This window comes from Dermacentor andersoni, chromosome 3 (assembly GCF_023375885.2).
Source record: "Dermacentor andersoni chromosome 3, qqDerAnde1_hic_scaffold, whole genome shotgun sequence".
In the NCBI taxonomy this organism is placed as follows: domain Eukaryota; kingdom Metazoa; phylum Arthropoda; class Arachnida; order Ixodida; family Ixodidae; genus Dermacentor; species Dermacentor andersoni.
Genome location: NC_092816.1, coordinates 78,823,875 through 78,848,742, shown reverse-complemented (window position 1 = coordinate 78,848,742; position 24,868 = coordinate 78,823,875). Strand labels below are relative to the sequence as shown.

General features: G+C 46.8%; 1 protein-coding gene across 1 annotated transcript in view; it reads right to left on the bottom strand.

The window, feature by feature from the left end:
* Positions 1-9,959: 9,959 nt before the first annotated feature.
* LOC126543212 (uncharacterized) overlaps positions 9,960-24,868 on the bottom strand; it is a 47,165-nt gene continuing 32,256 nt past the window's right edge. Inside the window, exons 9-14 of the mRNA XM_050190350.2 lie at positions 23,107-23,183; positions 20,368-20,451; positions 17,366-17,441; positions 14,469-14,557; positions 11,261-11,338; positions 9,960-10,302 (exon numbers count right to left, since the gene is read on the bottom strand). Of these exons, the coding sequence (XP_050046307.2) occupies positions 10,183-10,302; positions 11,261-11,338; positions 14,469-14,557; positions 17,366-17,441; positions 20,368-20,451; positions 23,107-23,183 (524 nt within the window). The 3' untranslated portion in view covers positions 9,960-10,182. The remainder of the gene's footprint in view (positions 10,303-11,260; positions 11,339-14,468; positions 14,558-17,365; positions 17,442-20,367; positions 20,452-23,106; positions 23,184-24,868) is intronic.

The window sequence follows — 24,868 nt, the reverse complement described above, 5'->3', positions numbered from 1 at the left end:
GAGCCTCATATCGAGTTGAAGCACGACCTTCCCGAAGCGAGATATCATTAGTGCTGTTGGAACAAGGTTAAGTTACTGTAACTTTCTTAAGCACATCGCATACTAACGAATGCACTGAAACGCACAAACTTAAAAATACGACGTTAGGTCCTTATTTCACACAAACGCAAGCTACATCAGGGGGCGTTAACAGGAAAAGGGGCGTGGTCGCACACAAATAGGTCGCGCGATATGCCACTTTTCTAATGTAATAACGCAGCAAGTGAAATTAAACGCGATGTTCCTCTTAGAACGAAGTGCGTCCGCCAGAGCCGAAGAAACTCTTCGTCGTCCTGAATCACACATACGCAAGAAATGCGGAAACCACAGTGTGTTTTGAGGATCATTGTCTCTAATTAATAAACATAGTGGATTCGACACAGAGTAGTAGTTAGAAGATTGCAAACAAGAGTGGATGAAAGAAAACTTCCCGCTTGGTGTCAATTTCGCGCTGAAGATGAGCCGAAACTTTTTGTGTCAGCTTCCGTTTAATAAGGTGTCTGATTTCTTTTTAAAAGCCAATTTGTTATTAGCCTGCCATTAGCTACAAAGTCCCAAATGGTATTGATAGCTTAACGTTGATGACCTTAAAGTTCATCAGCAAACCTTAGTTAATCGGGCTGTGAAATGACCGAACAGGAAACGCTGTTTTGTCCGCCCTTGCGACAATTCTTGTCCTAGAGAAATGCAATATTGCTTCTAAAATCCTCTATTCTTATTATTCTTCCATTTATTGATTACACATGCGGTACTAGCTATGTCCGGTGGCATGACCACGACGGCATCAGGACAAACATGACAACGGATGCATGGCAGCGATTCTCTGATGACGACACAATGCCGATGATACTATGACAAGAGTGACATAATAACGACAGCATAATTACGGTAGAATGGCAAAGAAAGAATTACGTCGATGTCGTGACGAAAGTAGTAGGACGATCATGGCATGATGGCAGTGGGATGACGCTTGTGAAGCGATGGCAATGGTATCACAATGACGGCAACGGGATGAAGACGACTTTGTGACGACAACGGCGTGATGACTACGGCATGACGACGATGGAACGACAACGACGGTACGACAATGAATGCTTGACGACGACTGTGTGACGACGACGCAGTGAAAAAATGAAATTATGGGGTTTTACCTGCCAAAACTACAATCTCATTATGCGGCACGCCGGGTTCCACGGCGGGTTCCACGCAGCGGTAAGGATGGAATGATCACGGAATGAGAACAAGCGGTGACGAGGAGTGTTTGACGACAACGGTCTGGCAATGACTGCACCAAGAACACTGTATGACGAAGATGGCGTGCCAACGACGACGCATGACGAGAGTCGGATGACAAAGCTGGGATGACAACGATGCAACGACCACGACGCCCTCACAACGACTGTATGACAATGATTACACGATGACGACGATGGCGTGACGACGACGGTATGACTGAAGTCATATGACAAAGCTGGAATGACGATGATGCCGTGACCACGATGGCATCTCGACCACGCGCACAAACCTAGTGTCTCAATCTATTAGACAACTTCGGTTACTGTATCCGAGTAGAAGGCGTCACGACGATGGCATGACGAGACTCAAAGGATGAAGCTCGAAGGACGACTATGTAACGACCACGATGGCACCACGACCACATATCTATAGGCCCAAGTTATGAGACAACTTGGGCCAATGGATCGGCGTAGAAAGTGTGCCAACGACGACGCATGACGAGAGTCGGATGACAAAGCTGGGATGACAACGATGCAATGACCACGACGCCCTCACTACGACTGTGTGACAATGATTACACGATGACGACGATGGCGTGACGACGACGGTATGACTGAAGTCATATGACAAAGCTGGAATGACGATGATGCCGTGACCACGATGGAATCTCGACCACGCGCACAAACCTAGTGTCTCAATCTATTAGACAACTTCGGTTACTGTATCCGAGTAGAAGGCGTCACGACGATGGCATGACGAGACTCAGAGGATGAAGCTCGAAGGACGACTATGTAATGACCACGATGGCATCACGACCACATATCTATAGGCCCAAGTTATGAGACAACTTGGGCCAATGGATCGGCGTAGAAAGTGTGCCAACGACGACGCATGACGAGAGTCGGATGACAAAGCTGGGATGACAACGATGCAATGACCGCGACGGCATCACAACCACGAGCACATCTTGTCTCCCAAGCTAGTAGACAACTTGGGGCACTGGGCCAGCGTAAGAGAGCGGACGGACGGACGGATGCATGGATGGATGGATGGATGGCCCCTGGAAAGTAGGTGAAGTGCCCTAAAAATGCTAATTGCAATAATACGCAAAAAGGATAGGTTTAGAGATCGTAACATTTGTTACTAAACATGCAGGCTGGTCGCAAGCATGCAGGATAAACGGCTGGACATGGAAACGCACGGTACGCCCGTGTACCGTGCATTGGATGCCCGTTAAATAAGTTGAAGTTGTTACAATTAATGCGGAGTTCCCCACTACAGCGTACTCCGTAATCGTATAGTGGTTTTGGCACGTAAAACCACAAAATGTTACCCTTAAGCGGATATATTAATTATAATAGTTCTTTATAGTGCTGGACCTATGCAACAAACAGAACCTTATAGTAGTTAACAAGGAGAATAAATGTCATGGACCGGTACCATGGCAATGTGGAAACAGGTTGTCATGTATTGACTACGCCTTGGTCTCAGAAGCGGTCTACAAACAACTACACCCAATAATTACGATATATGAACAGGCAAAAAAAAGCCCGCGTGGTGATCATAAACATTGAAGCTTAAAATTTGGGAGCGATACTAAAGCAAGACACGGACTAATAACCGCAGGATACCTTAAACTAAATTAAAAGCAAATAGCCGAAATAGCAAAAGCCGTAGAGACGAAAATGGGGGCCTTTCTTGCAGCAGCCTGCGAGTACAATGAACTCGTAGACATAAGGCAGCAGAGATAAGACAAACGCAGTTAAAGGAATTGTTGAACTGAAAAGAGAAAACCGCTCCATTTGTGGAACAAGGAAGTATAGCAAGTTATAAAACAGCGCAAGCAGGCGTCTAGAGCTCATAGAGAAGGCAAAAAGTGGAGCTTACACAAAGATGTGCTGCTTAGATTGAACAAGTATCGGGGAAAAGGAAGGGTGGCGAGCGAACTAGTGCAACAAGTAATTTTAAGTGTAGAAGTGAAAGTGAACGTCGGGTGCATGAAATTCACAAAAATGATAAAGGCGCACCAAGAAGATTCTCGAATCATGTAAGAGCACTAGCAGCTGCAACCAACAATTTGCAAACGTTTATAAGGGATGAAGACTGTAACATCTTCGAAGGACACGACGCGCTGCGGTGCATTACAGACGTTATTAGGGATAACTTCGGCACGAAGGAAAGCGTAGTTCAGACTCAAACAGGTCCAGCAGCAACAAAGAAACGTGAGAGCTCAAAATTTAACCTAGAAACAGTTTTACACGAAGAAAGCAGAAGAAAATGTCGCTAACAACACGGCAGCAAAACCAGATAAAATCCCAATACAAGCGAGTCAGACATCTGGATTCAAATAGAAAGGCACAGATGGCTAGTACCATAGAGCAAGTTGTTAAAACAAATAAAAAACCTAATTGTGTGGCGTGAAAGCAGAATTAACCTCATCTACAAAAGCAAAGGTGATAAGGATAAGACGAGCTCGCACAGGCCAGTTACGGTGACGTCGGGGATATAGATAACGGCAATGCAAGCCATCAACTTAAAGCTGTCTGTCGAAGTGGGTTGACAATAAACGATGTACTCGAGGAACTACAGAACGGGCTCAGGCCAGGTAGCCGCTTAGAGGATAATATATTTATTTGTACTAAAGCAGTTCTACAGCGACATAGATAGCTCAGAATACACTTTTTCTAGATCATAAGTGAGCTTACGACAACATACACAGGGAATTGCAATGCAAGCGCGAGGGAATAGACGACAATTACGTGGAACTGTTGAAGGACAATTATAGAGACAACGGAGTACAAATCATACGGGAAAGCCGAAAATGCAAAAAAGTTGTGGAAATTCACCGACGACTTAAGCAAGAATTTCGTCAATCTCCATTGTCGTTCACGCTTTACGTTAAGATCATAGAAAAAGAGCAGGAAAGCCGCTAATTACGTTTTAATAATGCGTTTCGATGCGTTGAGTTGCAGACCGGCTCGTCGAAAAACGTCCAGCGTCCAGGACTGCTGAGAGCCGCTCGAGGTGCGTAGCGAATGTCGGGGAGAATAATATAACGTCGTCCAAGTAGCACAGGCACGTGGACCATTTGAAACCGTGAAGAAGGGAGTCCATCATGCGTTCAAAAGTGGCAGGAGCGTTACATAGACCGAACGGCATCACTTTGAATTGATAAAGACCGTCGGGTGTTACAAAGGCAGTCTTCTCGCGGTCGAGATCGTCCACGGCAATCTGCCAATATCCGGAGCGAAGGTCAATAGAGGAGAAATAGCGAGCACCGTGGAGGCAGTCAAGGGCGTCATCAATCCGAGGTAGGGGATACACGTCCTTGTTGGTAACCCTGTTAAGGTGCCGATAATCCACGCAATAGCGCCATGAGCCATCCTTCTTTTTTACCAGCACAACAGGTGACGCCCATGGACTACATGACGGTTCAATAATGTTCTTGGCAAGCATTTTGCGAACTTCGGTGTGAATAACTTGACGCTCAGCCGGTGATACTCGATACGGGCGGCGATTAATAGGAGGGGCATCGCCGGTATTAATGCGATGTTTAACAGCTGTAGTTTGGGCCAAAGGACGATCGTTAAAGTCAAAAATATCTTGGTAGGAAATCAGAACGCGGTAGAGCAGGCTTTCCTGATCAGTCGCGTCGTGTATTCCTTCCCTTACTACCACCTACGCCTTTCTGACAAAGAAAAGGTTAACAGCGTCATTCGCACAGCTCATAAAGCTGCCCTTGGTCTCCCGAGGTATGCGAACACTGAACGATTACTTGAGCTAGGTATATACAATACCCTAGACGAACTCGTGGAGGCCCATAAAACAGCCCAACGTGAACGACTCTCCCGCACCGCAACTGGCAGGGTTATTCTAAGCAAACTCGGGCTGAATCCCGTTATGAATTCAGTAGGAAGAGCAACATTACTCGGTGCGGTCAAACGCCGTTTGGTTATAAAACCGTTACCTAAGAACATGCTCTCTGGGAGACACGATAAGAGGCGGTCTGCCAGAGCCAAGGCCCTTCAAGAAAGGTACCAAAGCAACCAGCACACCGCTTATGTCGATGCAGCAAAGCAAAATCACCAAACTTACGTAGTGAGCGTCGTGACCGGAGAGGGAAGTATCCTCAACGCCGCGACCATAAAAACAGGGTCTGCCGTGGAAGCGGAAGAGACTGCCATTGCTTTGGCCATCATGAATCCCTCCGTGCGAACTATCATAAGCGACTCCAAAAGAGCAATAGTCAACTTTTCGAGAGGCAGCATAGGCGTCTGTGCAGCGCGAGTCCTATGGGACTTTAATAATGAAAACACTGTTGAACTCGTATGGGTCCCTGCCCATTTGGGGAATCAAGGGAATGAGGAGGCACACTGGGTAGCCCGAGGTCTAATCAACCGGGAGGTGTGCCCCTCAGACTCGGATCCCATGGATGAGGCACCGACGACATACCACGAAATAACAAACTATTACAAGCAAAAAAGGCGAATCTACCCACCTCCAAACGCAAGCCTCACGCGAGCGCAAGCCTCGATCCTGCGTCGAATCCAAACTAAATCGTTCCCCAGCCCACATTGGCTAGCCATAATTACCAACGGGCAATGGAACCCAATATGTCAAAACTGCACAAATCAAACATTGGCTACCCAAAATCACATTCTTTGGGGGTGCGAGGGCTTACCCCCTCCCAGGTCGCTCCTGCCAGCTCCCTCACAACAGACGTGGGAGGAGCTGCTGAGAACGCCGGAAGAAAAAGTACAAGAAGCCCTCGTTGCCTGGGCCGAAAGGGTCGTTCCTCGTGAGGGGCCATTCTAGGACTCGGGCCTGCCAGATTACAACTGAGCAGAGTCTCAATAAAGTTGTTACCACCACCACCCGCACCAGTGTGCTCGGAAGGCATGTCGGGTGCAATCATTTTCTGTAAGTTGGCGATGGTACAAGTTGCCGACTGCGATGGTAGAGGAGGATCGGCTGAATTGTCGTCTACTGAAATCGATGCTACAGAGTGATCCTCGAATGAGCAAAGTTGGGCCAGAGACATCCCGCGTGGCAGCACTTGTGTCGTCAAGCCGAAATTGACCACTGGCAGACAGACGCAATTCGCCGTAATAGATAAAACTGTATGAGGTACTGTGATCCTGTGCGTAAGGAGGACGTCTTGTATAGGAGCCGCGATGTAGTGACCGTCGGGGACTGGTGGGGATGACACGAAGTCAACGTAAGTCAGTGCCGAAGGTGGCAAGCGAACGAAGTCGACGGAACTGAGGCGAGTAGGGTGTTCAGCGGGATCCAGAACAGGCAGGTCGAGGCGGAGAGTACTGGCGGAGCAATCGATGAGAGCAGAATGTGCGGAGAGGAAGTCTAAGCCGAGGATGATGTCGTGGGGACAGTGAGCGATGACTGTGAATAGCACGGTAGTTGAGCGATCGGCGAAGGAGACGCGGGCGGCACACATACCAATTACAGGGGCTGTTCCGCCATCGGCGACACGGACAACAGGCGTCGTGGCGGGCGTGATTATATTCCTCAGCCGGTTACGAAGGTCAGCGCTCATTACCGACAAATGCGCCCCAGTGTCTATGAGAGCAGATACAGGAACACCGTCGACTTGCACGTCAAGAAGGTTCAGATGAGTGGGCAACGTCAGGAGAGGATTTGGCGGCGTAGGGAGCAATGCAGCGTCACCTCGAGGCGCTGCATCGTCTAGTTTTCCGGCTGGGAGCGGCGTCCGAAGGGAGTCGGCGAATAGGAGCGACGGGGTTGGGGTGAGCGAGATTGTCGTCGTTGGGGCGAAGGCGAACGAGAATAGGGGCAGTTCGGCGCAGGAGAATCGGTGGCGGCATTATCTGAGCGGGCAGCATAGGGACAACAAAGGCCATCTGGGGGGCGAGAGTAGGCAGTGTAAGTAGACCGGTTCAGGGAACTCCATCGACTGCGACAGTGCCGAGAAATGTGCCCGATTTGATGGCAGTGAAAACAAATGGGCTTGTCGTCTGCAGTGCGCCATTCAGACAGGTTGCGGAAACGTGGTGGGTAAGAAGATGCGGGATGGCGAGGGAATCGAAGAAGCAGGGTGGGTATCAGGGCGAATTGCCGAGCAGATGTTGTGAAGACCCATGTTTTCGAACTCTTGGTGGACAACTGCCTGGATCAGGGAAACCGTGACTACAGGTGCATTGGAAGGGCTGGAGTCGAAGGCAGCCGGATAGGCGACCTAGATCTCACGCCGGACGATTCTGGTAACATCACCAGTGTTGTTGGGACGAGGAGCGTCGGCACAGGAAGATGTCGCTGGGGTGTTGGGCAGACGGGCAAACTGCTGGTCGATGCGTCGGCTTTTAGGGAGTTCCAAGCGGCGGCACTCTTTTATAACTGCAGCCACCGTCGCCACGTTGTTAAAAACGAGCAAGTTGAAGGCGTCATCGGCAATGCCTTTGAGGATGTGGGAGACCTTGTCGGACTCAGTCATGTGTGCGTCAACGTTGCGGCACAGACCTGAGGCGGCTTAATGTACGTGACGTAGGGCTCTGTTGACGCCTGCACACGGCCGGAAAGCGCCTTCTGCGCGGCAAGTTGGTGATCGTAGGGGTTGCCGAACAAGTCTCGGAGCTTTTGCTGAAGCGAATGCCAATTGGTGAGCTCATCTTCGTGCGTCCGAAACCAAACTCAAAGTGTGCCAGCGAGGTAAAAGACTACGTTGGCGAGCATGATAGTAGGGTCCCACCGGTTTTTGCGGCTGACGTGTTCGTACAGGCTGATCCAGTCCTCGACGTCTTCCCCATCTTTGCCCGAGAATACGCCAGGATCACGGAGAGCGGGGAGAGTGAGGTAGGTCGTCGAAGTGGCAGCAGGTGTCGGAGCCGGCGGAGTCGAGTTGTCGTCGCCGGGAGCTATGAAGGAAGGCTCGACGTACCGTCCACTGCGAAGCTCCGTGACGAGGTACAGGGAACGCCCACCTCCACCAGATAGGTTACGTATAGGAAGACGGTGACGCAAAGCTATATACAAGGATGTTTACAAAGCAATACGCCGCACTTGGCCAAGAGGCAACAGCCCGCGCTAGCTTCCAATCGTCATCGTCGTCTTCTTACTGCTCGGCTCTTCGTCATTGGAAATACTATCCCGTAGCAATATCATACATCCGTAAGGGGTAGGAAGTGCAGCAGGAGGTCACTAGGCTTATTTATGCTGACAGCATTGTACTACTAGCGAACAATGCAAGGGATCTACAGAGACTTGCGAATATAAGTGGTAATGCAGCAACGAATCTGGTGCTTAAGGTTAGCCCAGGAACATCGTGAATTACTAATGATAATGACGACACCAGTAATGACGTCGCATAACTTCAACGAAAAGGCATACCGCTTTTGAAACAATATAAACAGCTGGGTGTATACATAAACGAAAGAAATACTCAAGCGTCCAACAAGATAATCTAAAGATAAACGGATGCAGTACTGCAGCAATAAATAGAGATAAGACATTTTGGGGCTACTGTCATTGGATGGCGGTGCGAGGAATTTGGAAAAGTCTAATAGTGCCAGCTGGCGCTAACGTTCGCAAATGTAATTATGTGCTTTGAGTCAGAAAATATTGTCACGTGGTGGTGACGTTGAAGAACACAGTAGTAATACTGTGAAAGACAAAACTAACTTTTATTGGGCGAACCTGTGCCCACAAAAACAGGCTACACTTACAGCACAACGATAGCGGCGAACACGGTCGGCGATCGTCGAAAATCTGATCAGCGGGTCAAGCGCGTCGGCTTTTATACAGCAGTCGTCGAATGTTCCCGACTAATCGTTGGGACCCGCGCGCCTTCCACAAAGTTCTACACCATTCGCGTCAGGCGATGAAATCAGATAACGTAAGGTTCGGCGACAACAGACAGCGGATAGAAGCATCGATAACTTTCCAGAAACTTCGGATACATGCAGGCGCGTCCCGCGCAGTGCGATAACATTTGTTAGGCGGCGAAACGTGGTCGCCCGATAAAGATAAGTACACGTATACACGTGTCAATATTTTCGGAGTGGGAAATTATCCAGAGGTTCGTGCGCCGACTCGCTTTTGGGACCTACGGTGAACCCACAAATGAGGCAGTGCAAAGTGACATCAGTGGGGCTTCTTTTGAAGTCACAGACGCTCAGAACAAAATCAGTGTTGAAGAAAGGCTAAGGAAAATGAATGAAAAGAAACGTCCGGCTAAGGTGCACAAATATATCTACCATAGAAGGGTTGACATGGAGCGTAGGAAGACGTGAAAAAAGTTGGCAACCAAGTACAAAGTAATTAAAAGTGTAAATAGGTCATGAAGCAATAAAAAACAGCATAAAAATAGCGGTAAAAAGAAAATGTGAGTCATAGGGAAAAATATTTCACTTATTGACTGAAATATTGTCGCTATTCTTGAAGGCATCATGATGTTCTCAAATACCTCACGCACCCGGTATATGACAGCTTTCTCCTGGGTCCGCTTCATAACCTTCGTCCTCATGACATTGCTGCTAAGACGTCTCACACTGTGCTTCCATTTATTTGATATTTTATTTTGGACATATATATTTAACAGTGTACTTCAGGAATGTAAAAACGAAGTTGTAGTTGTGACAGACATCAAATTTACATGTATAACACGTTCCACAATGCGAAAATAAACACAATCGTACGCATCGCCGTCAATTGTTCAGCATTTAATGAACCTCTTCACTGAAGCTTCGGTTCAAATAGATTCAAACGTTTGCGTTGCGTCTTCACAGTATTTTGTCTTCGTGCAATTGATTCCTGTTCTTTCTTGAACATACTTATCCGCACAGGTGGGTCTATTGAAATGCTTGCTAGGTGCCACTAGTTCCCGAGTTCATTTTCTTGCGTTCACATGTATGCCAAAGCATGCTTGTGCACCTCTCAGTCATCGGTCTTTATGGTGTGCGAGTGCTTCTCAGTGACACAGAACCCCCCTTTGCACACGCCTGTCTTGTACCAACCTTGTGAGCCTTTTCCTTCCTTTTTAAGGCTGTATTCCAGCTGCAAAAGCCAAAAGAATGCGAGTAAACGCTACGCTTTAGCACACTTGCTTTTTGAGTCATCTACACGCATCAACCTCGCTCGCTGCAATTCTGACGCCATGTGGCCGTTAGACAGTCATCGGCGATAATTTCTTCTGGAGACTCTAAAACCACATGGAACACGTTTCCGAAATGTTTTCGAGTGCGACATCGCTCGAGTGCGACATCGCTCGGCAACGCTGTACCGAGCAACGCTCGGTACAGCGTTGCTCAGCAACAACGCTGTACAGTCGGCGGTGTGTGTGTGTGTGTGTGTGTGTGTGTGTGTGTGTGTGTGTGTGTGTGTGTGTGTGTGTGTGTGTGTGTGTGTGTGTGTGTGTGTGTGTGTGTGTGTGTGTGTGTGTGTGTGTGTGTGTGTGTGTGTGTGTGTGTGTGTGTGTGTGTGTGTGTGTGTGTGTGTGTGTGTGTGTGTGTCGGTTACCTCCTCTCTTCTTTACGGAATTATGCAGTGAAACAACAAACATTACCTAAATATCCTCACTGCAACGAACATACGCCTGCAAGCACATAATTCTCTCATTAAAGTGCATTTTATTCTGCCTTCTTTCCCGAGGTTTGAAGCGCCTGCTCTCTCGACTTCGTGCCGAATAAGGTGTGCCGCCCCCCTGTAGGCGGTGCGGCAATAAACTGGGGTGCGCCCGGAGATCGCGTTATGGAAAGTGGGTCCGTCCCGGCGACAAGTGTGTTCCGCGATCGCGTGGATCACGTGTGTCACGTGGTGAGAGTTTCCACGCCTTGCTGCTTTTGCGGACTGACACGTAATCGCGGTGCTGCGAAAGGCGTTGCAGAATATGTATACGCATGTAGCGTTACAGCTATTAAACCGCCTCATGAAAGCTCCGCTTCACGTAGCTTACGATTTGTGCGCTCCATCTGCACAATTTTGCAGGCGCAAACACGCCAGTGGCGTCCCTTACCAAGCACTTGACTCCATCGACGCGGTTTTCGAACACGCCATCAGCGCACTCCACTTGACAGGACTCGGCTACGATGAGCTGCAAGTTAATTTTTCGGAAGTCTGACATCAAATTGCAGAAGAAAGACGGAAAATCGGCGCATTTATTGCGCACTGCAAGAACTCACGAACTTTTGCTCTTATTTTGGTATTCCTAGTGTTACATCCTCTTGTTTTTGACTGCAAATAGCTTCATGTACACATTTCAATATAACAGTTGGGGTCTCCTTTATCATTAAATTCCAATTCATTCTTGGAAATTGTCATTATGTCTCTCACATAATTTTTTGTTGTTTAATAATTCCTCTAAATGAGATACATGATGTACGTGTAGGTAGCCGATATCACACCCCGTTATACCAAGGCAGTCATGAGAGCTATGCACTTTTCCTCATAACACCCACTTATTCCACAGACACCGAAGAGCCTAAAGAAAAAAAAAAACATCAACAAGGCAGAATAAAAGCTAAGCAGAAGAAGAGTCCCATATTGACGTTCATGCCCACTGGTCAATATAAGCACTATTGTTATTCGCATTACGTTACTCGGGAAACCAGGTGCCAACTTCCCGTGAAAAGATTAATCGGTATCGTAAATATTTAGGCCACTCTAGCTGCACATAACAGTTCAAAATGTAGTTCTAGATATTTTGTTTCCATGAAATATTTGAAATGCAGCTGCTAGAACTCACGTTAGGAAGAGTTGCGCGTACGAAAGGACGAACACAGGGGGGAAAACGAAATAGACGGACAGAGCGCAAACTGGCAACTGGTTTTGTTCGTTTCGAAGCTGCCTATATAGGCAGCGCTTACACGTGCCAGAAAAGGCAGGGGGGAGGAGAGGAAGATGGCAACTCAAACCTGCTTCACGTCAACAAAAGGTGCGAAGAAAATTGTTTTCCGCCACAGAGGTGTCACAGAGTCATCACCCTTCTGTAAAAGAGCTTATAAAAGCTCATGCGCTATTTTGTTCAATGTTCTTGAACAGTGGCTCACATCCTTTGCGTACAATTCAATGGGTGGGCGAGTTCACTCCTTCTCTTTTTCGAATTGACAACGCATGCTCCCCAATGCGTTCATTCACGTAGCACCCTCTTTGGTCCACATATACTCGTCCGCACTTGAGTGGGATTTGATGAACCGCGCCCGTTGCACATTTCACGAAAGTTTCGGCATGCCTTGTTCCGCCACCGCTTCGTAGGGCTCCTCCTCCGCTGATCCTCGGTCATAACCCAGCGAGCTTATTTGGAACAGGAAAAACCATAGTGATGCCGTGCCTGTTTGCCGCCTATATATATATGCTGTGGACGACTTTGTGCATAAGTGGCACAACTGTGGTCTTCTTTATGAGCACGCACTCAGAGTTGATGTCTAAGGACACTGGAAAATGTAACTGTTAACGGCCATAGACTGCCTTCGAGCGCTTGCTGAAGAAGTTTTTCGCGAAGGCTGCCATTCACTGATGCTCTAGAAACTTTGCCCACGCATCATGCATGATTTTCTGCGTGGTTTGCAATATATGTTTGTGAAGCCCTCGGTACAGGCACGTTAGCCATAACAAGGCCCCCATCCTCTACAAATATAAGATTGACACCAACTAGGGTTCTTTCGGCGCGGCCAGGAAACATTGTGAGAGTTTTTCCAAACACTCTACACAGGCGAGAAACGAAGGTTCAGTAATGGTTACAGCCCTAGTTACCCAACACGCTTCAAAAAATTTATGTGCATCGCTTCTGAGATTCACCGCATTCCTTTAAATATACATTCGTTATGGTCAGCGCAGTTGAAAAAAGGACACAAGAAAATGAAGCAATAAAAATATTCACCTCTTCGTGTGTGCCCTCATTTTTCCTGTGCCCATGTTTTTTTTTATTTATTTTTTCAAGTGCGCTGCTAATGAGTAAGTACTGAATTACTAACGAGCCCATCATTGCATCTTTAAGGGAGACTAAAGAGAAAGACTAAATCACTTCAGGTTCAACAAAAGTATATTCTAAAAACTCTACTTTCGTTTATTTCGTCGTAATGGGTCTATTATTAGCACAGGAGATTAAGGGCAAGGACATCTTATTTTTTCGCGCCTGAACATCAGCTTCAGTACACCAGTGGGACGTAACGGATTTCAAGACGTTTCCTCTCATTTGAGCCGTTTTGTCGAAGTGAAATTTCTCAAAACCTGCCAAGCTATGTTTTTGCCTCATTTAGGATACAAAGCAGCACTTTGTTTACCAATAAATGTTTCACTAGGCCGGAGCAGATGTTGTCGAAATGGATAACCTCAAGGGGCCAGTTGGTGCGGGGACTTCAAGGGAGCGTTGCTACGTGCGTTACGTTTTCGCGTCTTTTCTGACTTACCAAGCGTCACCTCGCCGTAAGGCTAGCTTTACTGGTATTGTTGAAGGACAAGTCACTAACTCAGTTCAAATAGTTTTTCTCTTTAGTGTCCCGTTAAGCTGTAACTATAAACTTTGTGAATCACCTAGTTCTCCCAGGACACAGTTAATAGGCACACATATCGTTTACGAGCGCTTCTATAGTCGCACTAATAGCTTCGCTCTCAAGCTAGAGGAGCAATTTCGGGTGTAATGTGAACATTCAGCAACATAGTTAATCTCTATAGGTAGAATCGATCCATACCGTTAAAAATCAAGGTTTGCTTGTTAAATTCCTTTCAATTGCGATTTTCCCTCTATTATCAGCCTTCGCACAAATTAAGGAAATATACGAAAAAGTAAAAAGCGGAGAGCATGCCCGCACCAACAACAGTATAACAAGCTTTTAATAAGTTAGAAGATTTAATAAGTGAAAAGTTAGCGACAACTTAAAAGAAACCTCAAATGCGGGTGACAGAATCCTGGCAATGGCAAATTGGGGTGCGTCTTCGGCATCTGCCTTGAGGGGTAGGGGGCGGGGGAGGCGCTCAGGTCCCCAAGCGCCCTCCCCCTCCTCCCCCCCACCTCGTAGTTGACGCCCGTGATAGCACATAGACACTCAAGAAGATCAGACCAACAAAACGATTTTACAGAGAAGGGCATTAAACTGAAACTAGGTCCGATTTTTAGCCTGGGCATTGCTAACTACGATAAACAGCAAGAAAAACATTTTGAGCCACAAATGAATGTCGGTAGCGCTGTAGTTGTCGCAAAGGAACCTGCTCTGTGTCACACGTACCTTAGAGGTTATGACTGTCACGTAATCCCATTTTCTGCAACTATGTGAACGTGTATCCCGCTCTTCATGGGGCGGCGGTTTATCCGGAGCTGTGCAGAAGAGGAAGCGAGCGTGTAGTATTCATTTCCAGTAATGGCATCCCTAATGCGAACCAATGGTTTATCCGTGCAAAAATACACAGTGGGGACTTAATGAAGGAACAAAGGCTAGTGAGAGAGAGTATGAAACAGGAAGAAAGAAGAGGGAAGGGGGAAAAGAGAAATGGGAAGAAAGCCGAAAAGGAAAAGAGCAGATGAAGTTGGGATGGAGAAGTAAATAAAAAAGGCAAACGGCGAACGCACGGGCACACACAGACAAGGCAGCTATATGGTAAGAAGGTAAGAAACGCTTTTTAATGAAATGAGCTTTGTCCTACCCTTCATGAAAGAACAGGAAACGGCAGGCAAAAGCTACAGTGCACTAGCTTGAGTGTGCCTCTGGCCGCATACGAAATCACCGACAAGATTGCACAATTTAACTAGCAAAATAAGGAACACAAATACACGTAGAATAAACTAGGTAGAACGAAAAAAGCAAGCCGTGAATAAACAACCTAAATAATATGACGCGGCAGACTCCGCTGAAGCGAAGTGAATGCAGATTACGCATTTCTGTAGGCACGTAACTAATTCATACGCCAAGTGGCGAAGTCATGTCCGGATCGGATATTTTACTTCTCTTTTTCTTTAACGCGCTGCGAATCGGTGCAATGATGTAACAATGTGTGCAAAGTACACTTCCATTTCGTACACTCAGTTGAACGCGCAGAACCCTGACTACAGGCATTGCATTAACGCGGTCGCTCAACCTCGTGGTGGCATCACACTCGATGCTGTCAGGCCTGTCAACACCGGCGAGCCAACACACCCACAAACTGTATATCTGCTATACCTTAACAAGGTTGCTCCTTTGATGCAACCACGTGCTATGCGATCGTTTGAAAGCCCTTGCGCCACTGGCACCCACACACATGTTTGCCCAAGTGCTCGATACATACCATGTGAATGAAAGAGGGATTTTGTTTTTATTATTGGGTTTGTGTTCGATTGCAGTAATTTACGCGTGAACTTTTCTCGTGCGTTGCAGTTAACGAACACTCCGTTGACCTACGACCGCACAAGGACCACATATTTATCATATGCGGTCCTTATCATAGGCGGACGCACTGCGTTTGATTGCATCATTTTTATTGATGATATTGCTTCTGCGTCTGCTTGCCAGAACGTTCACTTTTCATTGCTCAGTGGACTAGCACTTAGCTTATTCAGGACTCCCGTCTGTCCATCCTTCCAGAAACTATTGCCCTTCCCACAAAAGAATGGCAATATATTGGGACCTGTGACCATTAATGTGATTTGTCAACGAATGGAACGTAAGAAGTGTGTCAGGCAAACTCAGCATTTCTTGCTGAACTTCGTACGGCGTTCGGCGTTCGGCGTTCGGCGTTCTAGTATTATCACGGGCGAGGTCGCATACTGTTTAACTAACACGTGTTGTTCGGCAACTTAGTTCAACATATGTATGATAAATTAAACCAGCACAAATAAAAAGAAAACAACAGCGGTACTAAAGATCCTAGCGCTAAAATACATATCAAGTGATTTACCTCAAAGACAGTCAAAACAATGCTGCTTTGAGCGCGCGCAGACCATGCAGGCATTTCACTTCTAAAAAGATCATTGCAAGTTGAAGGCCAGTGCTGCCGACTGTCGTGTACGTGTTCATTTTGTTCAGTTCTGCTTTTTTTTTTTTTGCTTTCAAATACAGCTTCTGTATTTCAATATTCTTAATTTTGTTATTCATTTTGTCACACGTTCCTGCAGGAGGATTATCGTGACAGTTTATTATAGGTGTGCGCTTGTAGGTCACAGTTATTCTTGTCCGTGTGAAGGACATCACCTATGCTTCAAGCTAGTCCAAATATGCATACCTTCGAGTGTTCCGACTCATCTTCCTAATTTTATCATTATCATCATTCCGGCCTTTTACGTGCTCACCCCTCATGTAATGTCCGATTTGGACCCTTGAGGTATCAGTAAATAAATAAATAAAATGAATAAATATACAGCGTGCTTCAGCGAACACTTTTAAAACTTCGTAAAGGTAGCCTGCGGCAGAGAGCACAACTCTAGTTCATGAGGTTATCTACTCGAAGCAGCTGACACTACTTGCGCAAAAATTAGGATGCACAGCCCGCTAGTTAACGAAAAAATCACTGGTTAACTTTTTAACTCATTCCCTTATGGCCCATATTGCAATATACCAATTCTAGCCGTAGTGTTAGCAAGGTGCGTTTACTTTTAACGAATTCTGAAGATGACATCAGCTCCGAGATATTAATTCCCGAACTTTGCGCACAAGCGCATTGGCGTTCCAGTTACTTTTGTGCTAGAATGCACAAAACGACGCTTTATTTAGAAAGTAACTGAAACGCCAATGCATTTCTCCGCAAAATTCAAGAATTCAACAACCGTCCACCACAACAACGAGTGGGTCGGCAAGCGAAAGACCTGAGAACTGTTCGGATCGATAACAGCAGCAAAAGAACCTCTCTTTTATTCCTCTTCCCTTTTTCTTCTAATCTCGCAACTGCTGAACGCACATTCGTGGAACACGCGCGTGGAGCATATGCCGACGATTCCTGCCAATCGGAAAAGTGGCCCGTTTATCTGTCGCAACTAGGCTACACGCAACATTGGCCCACTGAAAGAAATTCTCATCGCTGAGAGTGAGTACTCCGTTTCCTTTTTTTTTTTTTTTGGAGGGGGGGAGAGGCTTCTGCACGCCACATTGTAACTGCCCATTTGCTGTCTTTTCACTCTCCCCCTTCCTTCTTCCCCCAAAGCCATCTCACCCACATTTAGTCATGCATGCGCCGCCGATGCACTCGCCCACTTCTGTCACTTTCGGCCACCATTTTCCTTCTGTCTTCAGCTAGAAAAAAAAAAGAGAGAGAGAGAAGCGAAATTCGGGTTGCCAGATTAGAGAACGAAACATTTACGCACGCATTCAATGTAATCGTTAAGCAGCGTAAGCAAGACCGACGACAACAACATAGAAAGCAGTTTGGTAACGACATCGGGGATCATTACTGACGTGAAACTTAATTAAAATCAGTCAGAAGCGGTCGCTTGCTAAAGCCGCATTTAAGGAAAACATGTTTCCTTATTATCACTCATATGTTTTCCACCGTACTACTCTAGCGCCTTACTTTTGTGCCGTTGTGCGTAAGAAAGAAACCATTACTCGATCTCTTGCACAGACGGCGCCGTTGAGCTAAATTTAGTATCGCGTGCAGCATTCAGAGAGGCGTACCTCGGCAGTACGTCTGTTCATTCGAGCAGTAGGGTCGTCTTTGACACAGTTCACTATGACGTAATATGTATAATTCATTATACTCATGCCTTTATCTTTTTATCCTACTACCCAAACACCCTCTGCAAAACAAACGGGGCCACCACAAATAGGGAGCGAGCACGATTGCACAATTAGACTGTAACACCTGCCCCCACCCCCCTAGCTTCAACATTAGTTATGCATGTGAGCTTTTTAAGACTAGAAAATATGTGTTTTGTTGTGTCATTCCTAGCCTAATGTCCATGCACCATCTGCAGCACACACAAGACGTTTCACCTATACGCCCTGCGGATGCGTCCCTGCTACAGCCTTCCTTAGTTTTTTTTTTTTTTTTTGCGTATGAAAAAAATAGGAAGATAGACTCTTTCCCACCAGCTAAACCAAAACTTCAAATGCACTAGTCAGGCAAGAATAATAAGAAAAAAAAGAGCAAACAAGATGGAATTATCAACACGCACTTGCACACATACACAAGTCACGAGCACACAAATACTATCACCAGCGCTGGAATCCCACTGTCCAGTAAGTGTAGCCTGTTATACTTAGTGGTACAGGCCGGAGCATTTTTCATTTATATTTCTCTTTTAGCTCCCAAATAATATATGTCCAGTAAGTGTGGCGCACCCCTTACACTGGTGGGGTGATTTCACACGTCTTTTCGTGCATAGACATACTTTCACCATCGATATTTGCACATGACCCTGACCGAGGTCAAGGAGTTCATTGGGAGGTTTTTCCTTCATACTCGGAATAACGGAAATGCCACACTGAGGATTAAGTGTAGCCCTGGGACACAATGTAATTGGTTTATCTCTGTGCTGTCCACGCATCGTTCTCAATCCGTCGCGGTGTAACATCAGCCGCAGTTTCAGAACTCAGAAGTACGCCTTTCGCTACCCTTAACTTGTGTGGAGGACGTAAACCTTTACATCTGTAGATACCACAGAATGTGAACATATAAACACGTAGGCACACAAACACAAGTCAAAATCGCACGAATAGGGTCTCTATGTAAGCACCAGGGGCGGAATCCCCCACTCCAGTAACTGTGGAAGTCACTGTAACTGAAACGGGGTCGCTGTGCTGCCGTCATAAAACAACGATGTCAACCTTGTGACACAGCCAGGTCCCGCCTCATTGCTGTTTGTTTGTGCCCACTGGGACTCCTACCAAGGAAAAAGTATTGGGTCGCCAGAAAGGCGACGTAAAGACGAATGGCCCCGTTTAACGAAACGGTTTGAGTTATATCCCGTTTTCGTATTATCTGTACAAAAACTACGCAGCATACACGTCATCTCTATACGAAGAACACCGAAATATTATGTTGTTATATGACGGCATAGGGAAACGTTTCAGAAGTGACGCCATCTGCCCAGGCTAGTCAATCAGCGATTGATTTGAATATCGCACTGTAATATTAAGCAAGACTTATGCGGCAACTTTCAATCCTATACGTTCTCCGAGCGCAAGAAACTCCCCAGTAAAGCAAAGTAGAGCCAATATCATTCTGGTAGGAGCATTCTCAGGGGAAATGTTGATGTTAATGCAATAGGCATTAAAGCAGTGTCGCCACACACCGTGTTACCCCCGCCGAAACTCGTCATGTATGGGGTGTTATTGCAGCCAAGCTCCTCTCTCGCGCTTTCATGACGGACATGCTGCGCCATCTGGCGCGGCTGCCACGAGGTCCGTGCGTTGCGCGTGTCTGCTTATATATCCATATAAGATTGCCTGAATGTCTATGGCGTATGTTAGATTCCGTCCAGCAGCAAATAAATGTTAAAGGGTTTTCTGTCATTGAAGAGCGCCGCATACTCAGTGTCACATGACCATTGACTCATGTGGATTGAAAGAGGTTAGGCGCAGACAGACAGACAGACAGACAGACAGACAGACAGACAGACAGACAGACAGACAGACAGACAGACAGACAGACAGACAGACAGACAGACAGACAGACAGACAGACAGACAGACAGACAGACAGACAGACAGACTGCAAGCTCGGAGGAGTTCTCTAAGAGTACTAATCGCATTAAAAATCAGCGACATCAAACACTGGCGCCACCCGTTCTCCTGTGTAGGCCCGAAATTCAATAAAGAACTTTGACCTTTGTTATTGCACCGAAAAGAGCCAAGAGATTTCTGTGAATGTAAAATCAGCCAGTCGGGACTTAAGTTTTTTGCCTATTTCAAGCATTATTGTTATTTCTTAGAAACGACATCTGATGAAGCAAGAAGGTAGCGCAAACACTGAACATCTACCATATCATGGTGAAAGGGTGCGAACGCTAGCACTCTGTAGCATTTCATTAATACATGTCTATTGCGTAAATATCGTCTACTTTCTCGCGTCTACGTCGTCATTCCGTATTATTGTCCCCTGTGTGAGTAAATAAATTTTATAACCACTATATATCCTGCGCACGGAAGTTTTATTTGCATCAGCAGAGGAGTACGTCTGGCTTGATACCCTACGCAGACGCCTGCATTTAGGCACTCACAGCACAGTAACTCCCTTTCTCCACGTTCCTCACTCTGCGTTCCGGAGACGAACAGACTTTGAAGCACACTGACTCGACTGTTTCCTGGAAAAAAGAAGATAAATAATAGCCTTGAGGGGTCATCATGGGTGTCTAAATGTGCAAACAGCAGTTCTGATGTCGTGCAATCACTCATAGCAATGCAACGAACGCCCCCTTGCCAACGACGATGTGACTGCGTATTTAATAAAGACCTGTCGACCATAGCCCCGGTTAGTACCCTTGAAAGGAAATCTTTCAGTGCAGTGATGTGCTATTTTTGTACGTATAGACCTGAAGGGGGGGGGGGGGGAGGGAGGGCTCAATATACTAGGGATCATTTGGTGCACAGACCCGCGTTCTTTGTTGGAATTTCATTTTGTTTTCCCTTTTGCGTGCGATGTTTACGAGCGTTCAGATGGCTTTTTTGTTACATTGCTTATTTTATTTCCATTTATTTAAGTTTTCAAGCAGACATATGTTTGTTTTCTGTAAACAAAAAAAAATATGGTACAGCTCTTCTCCCGATGACTGTCAATGGTAAAGCGATTAGCACTCGAGCAGTGTAGCGACAGTTTGCAATGGCACTCGCTTGCCCAGGTCAGTCATGAGCATGGTGGCATGACGTCTGCATGCCGCCGACGCAATGGCGACAGCATATTGTCGAAGAAGGATTGACGTTGATGGAGCACAAACGTAGTATGACGACTACAGCATCACGACAATGGGATGGTGATTCTAACTGATGACGATGTTATAACGATTACTGCGTGACGACGAGAAAATGAGGGCAAATTGATGGCAATGAGCGCCTGGCGACAATGGCATGGCGACGATGGTATCACGACGGTGGTATGACAATGGATGCATGACAGCGACTGTCCGACGACGACGCAATACCGACGATGGCAGGACAACAGTGGCACATTCACGATTGAAGACGAAAGTCTAATCAAAATGTAATAGCGAAGTAGGAATGACGTCGATAGATCGATGAAGGCGCCATGACGTCGATGGCGTGGTGATGGCTGTATCAGGACGATGGCGTGACGGCGAAGGCATGACGAGTTAGATGTCGGAGTTAGAATGACTACAATGGGATGACCGCGACATCACCTCGAGAACGAGTATGACAGTGAATGCATGACGACGGCGCAGTGACGACGATGACATGAGAACGGTATGAGGACTATAGGATGACGACCAGGGCGTGCCGACTTTATCTCGAAACCTGTAAGATGACGATAACGTGACGATGACGGCACGACGGGAGCCGGATGACGAAGCTAAGCGACGACGATTGCATGACCACGCCGGCATGATGATGACGGTATGACAATGAATGCAATAATAGCCACCGTCGGTGGACGACGCGATGACGATGATGACGCGACCACAGCGGCACGATTACGATTGAATGACGACGGCATAATTACGCTAAATTAACGACAAACATTGACGTCGATGACATGGCGAAGGCAGTACGACTCAACGACAACGGAATGACGATGGTAAAATGATAGCGTCGCTACGACGACCTGATGATAATGACATGACGACGACTGTGCGATCACGATGGCGTGACGGCGAAGGCGTGACAAGTATCAGGTGACGAAATTAGAATGACAACGATGGAACGGCCGCGAGATGGCATCGCGACGACAGTATGACAATGAATGCATGATGACCACACAGTAACGACGGTGGCAAAAGAACCGCATGAGAACAATCGGTCGACGAAGAACATATGACGACAAAGCTGTGGCGACGACTGTATCACGATGCTTGTATGACGATGGCGTGACGACGGCGGCGTGACGAGAGTCGGATGACCAAGCCAGAATGACGACCACGATGGTATCACGACCACTAGCCCATACTTAGTGGCCCAAGCTATCAGATAATTTTGGCCACTGTGTCGGTGTAGACGGCGTGACGACGAGGACATGACGAAAGGGAGATCACGAAGTTGGAATGACGACAATGGAACGACCTCGATGGCAACATGACCACGAGCACATACCTAGTGGCCCAAACTGGTGGATAACTTGGGTCACTGGTTCGGCGTAAGAGGACGGACGGACGGACAGATGGACGGACGGATGGACGGACGGATGGATGGATGGATGGATGGATGGATGGACGGACGGACGGACGGACGGACGGATGGATGGATGGATGGATGGATGGACGGACGGACGGACGGACGGACGGACGGACGGACGGACGGACGGACGGACGGATGGATGGATGGATGGATGGATGGATGGACGGACGGACGGACGGACGGACGGACGGACGGACGGACGGACGGACGGATGGATGGATGGATGGATGGATGGATGGACGGACGGACGGACGGACGGACGGACGGACGGACGGACGGATGGATGGACGGACGGATGGATGGATGGACGGATGGATGGATGGATGGATGGATGGATGGATGGATGGATGGATGGATGGATGGATGGATGGATGGATGGATGGATGGATGGATGGATGGATGGATAAGCTCAATACGGCTTAAGTAGGCAACGAATGCTAACCGCATTAACATCCAGAGGCATAATGATTCCAACCTCTCCAGGTGAACGTTATTTAGCCCTACATAGCAGTTTGTGACTAACCTGTCCTTTGTCGTGATGTAGGCTGAGCGGTTAAACATACAATTTCATAGGAATGCACTAAAACATTGCGCACGATAACGTTAATGCTCACCATATAACTGACGGACGAAAGTAAATGGGTGCAACTTTCTTCAGGAACGTTCACTACCATCATGGTAGGAGTGGGGGCTGTAGAAAGTGAAAAAGAAAACAGGAATGTATTGTTCGTCACGTAAAATTTCAACCAGCGACACTTGTTCGTAATGTCACTAATGTTGCACCACAGGACAAACTGACGACACAACACTAAAAAAGAAAAAATCACCAGAGAGTGTGCTCACTGAACATGAAAGGACCTGAACTAGAACCGGAAAGTGCAGAATATGCAAAGAGGGATGGGTAAATAAGTAATAACATGTGCACTCTTTCAAAAACTTAGAACCTTTTTTACAGGCGTTTATAGAAAATCAGGAAAGGATAGAGCGTTGTTCACCCAGAAGGTATCGTTATCGCCAGGCTCTAGTTTATTTTCTTGTTCGGCACTCGACAGTTAATTATCAATTCTAGTATTTACCTTCCTCCCATTTTTTCCCGGCAGACCAGACATAGTCACAACCACGACTTGACATCATGCTTCGCACGTACTAACTTTTTCAAGCATTCGTTTTTTCCGCGAACCATCAGCGAATGAAACGCTGCCTTCAAATGCCTTATTTTTTTAACAATGTGGCCTTCCTGCCTTCGCAAAACACGCGTATCATTTCGTGTAAACTTCATTGCTGAAAACGCCATATTCTTGTCTATATTTCGACAACTCATGAACCAACTCGTGATTTGTGTTTTCGTTGTGCGCAGAAAAAGAGAGAGATCTTACAGAGTTGCGCAGTTTTTCTCTCCAATGTATTTTAATCATGTTTGCTGGTCATGCTCATTTTCTCGCCCCCACTGCTTGGTCTTTGGACTGCAGTATGTACTATATAAAAACTAAACAATTAAAGTATAACCCTGTCGGTGTCGTTTACCCAGCTCTCCGGTCAGTCGTCGGAATGACCGCGACTGCAGATATTCCTTTTGCATAAGTCTATGACACGTACGTAAGCGCTCTGTCAACCCTTTGCATGGCCTCCTCCCACCTGCTAAAGCTTGAACCAAGCATTTTTATGTCTACGCTTAGCAATATAACAAAATGCGCTAAAGCCTTTCTGGCAATCGCCGAATTTAAGAAGTACTAGCACCTTTGCTTAAAGGGACTGGAGTAATTACCCGACCCGAAGGGTCTCGAGAAAGCGTGAAATTGCTTGAAACGCTCCACTTCATAAAAAAACACAAAGAATGATTGCCGGTGACGTGAACAGGGTAATCAGATGAGCAAGTTAGAAATAACGCTTTATTTCAGTGTTTCTCTGCCTCCTGATGAATTGCGAGCCGCGGGATTGTCTTTCCTACATACTGTGCCTTTTTTTTTTCTTTTTGTACGCAACGTGGCAAGGAACGTTGGATTATTAGTCGCCACCTCGCACAATGTGTCCAGTCTTGTGCACGCAGTTTTTCGTTCTCGTCACCATCAAAATATTGCACCTCGAGCTACTTCGGTGCATAGCCTAGCTATTCACAGTGCCACTGGTTCGCCGGCCAAACAATGTTATCCCACCTAGTTTTTATTGAATCAAGAAAGCCAGACTGACGCTGTACAATTAAATGAAAAGGCAAATAGCACACACACGCATGCGCTCACGCGTGCGCGATTACGATACATAATTAAAGAAGAACGGCAGATTGGGCGAGTTGGTGGTTTTCCATATTGTCTAAAAACAGCGCCAAAGGCGTACGCCGGACAACAGAACAGAGGATGGGAACCACATGGCGCTGACCTA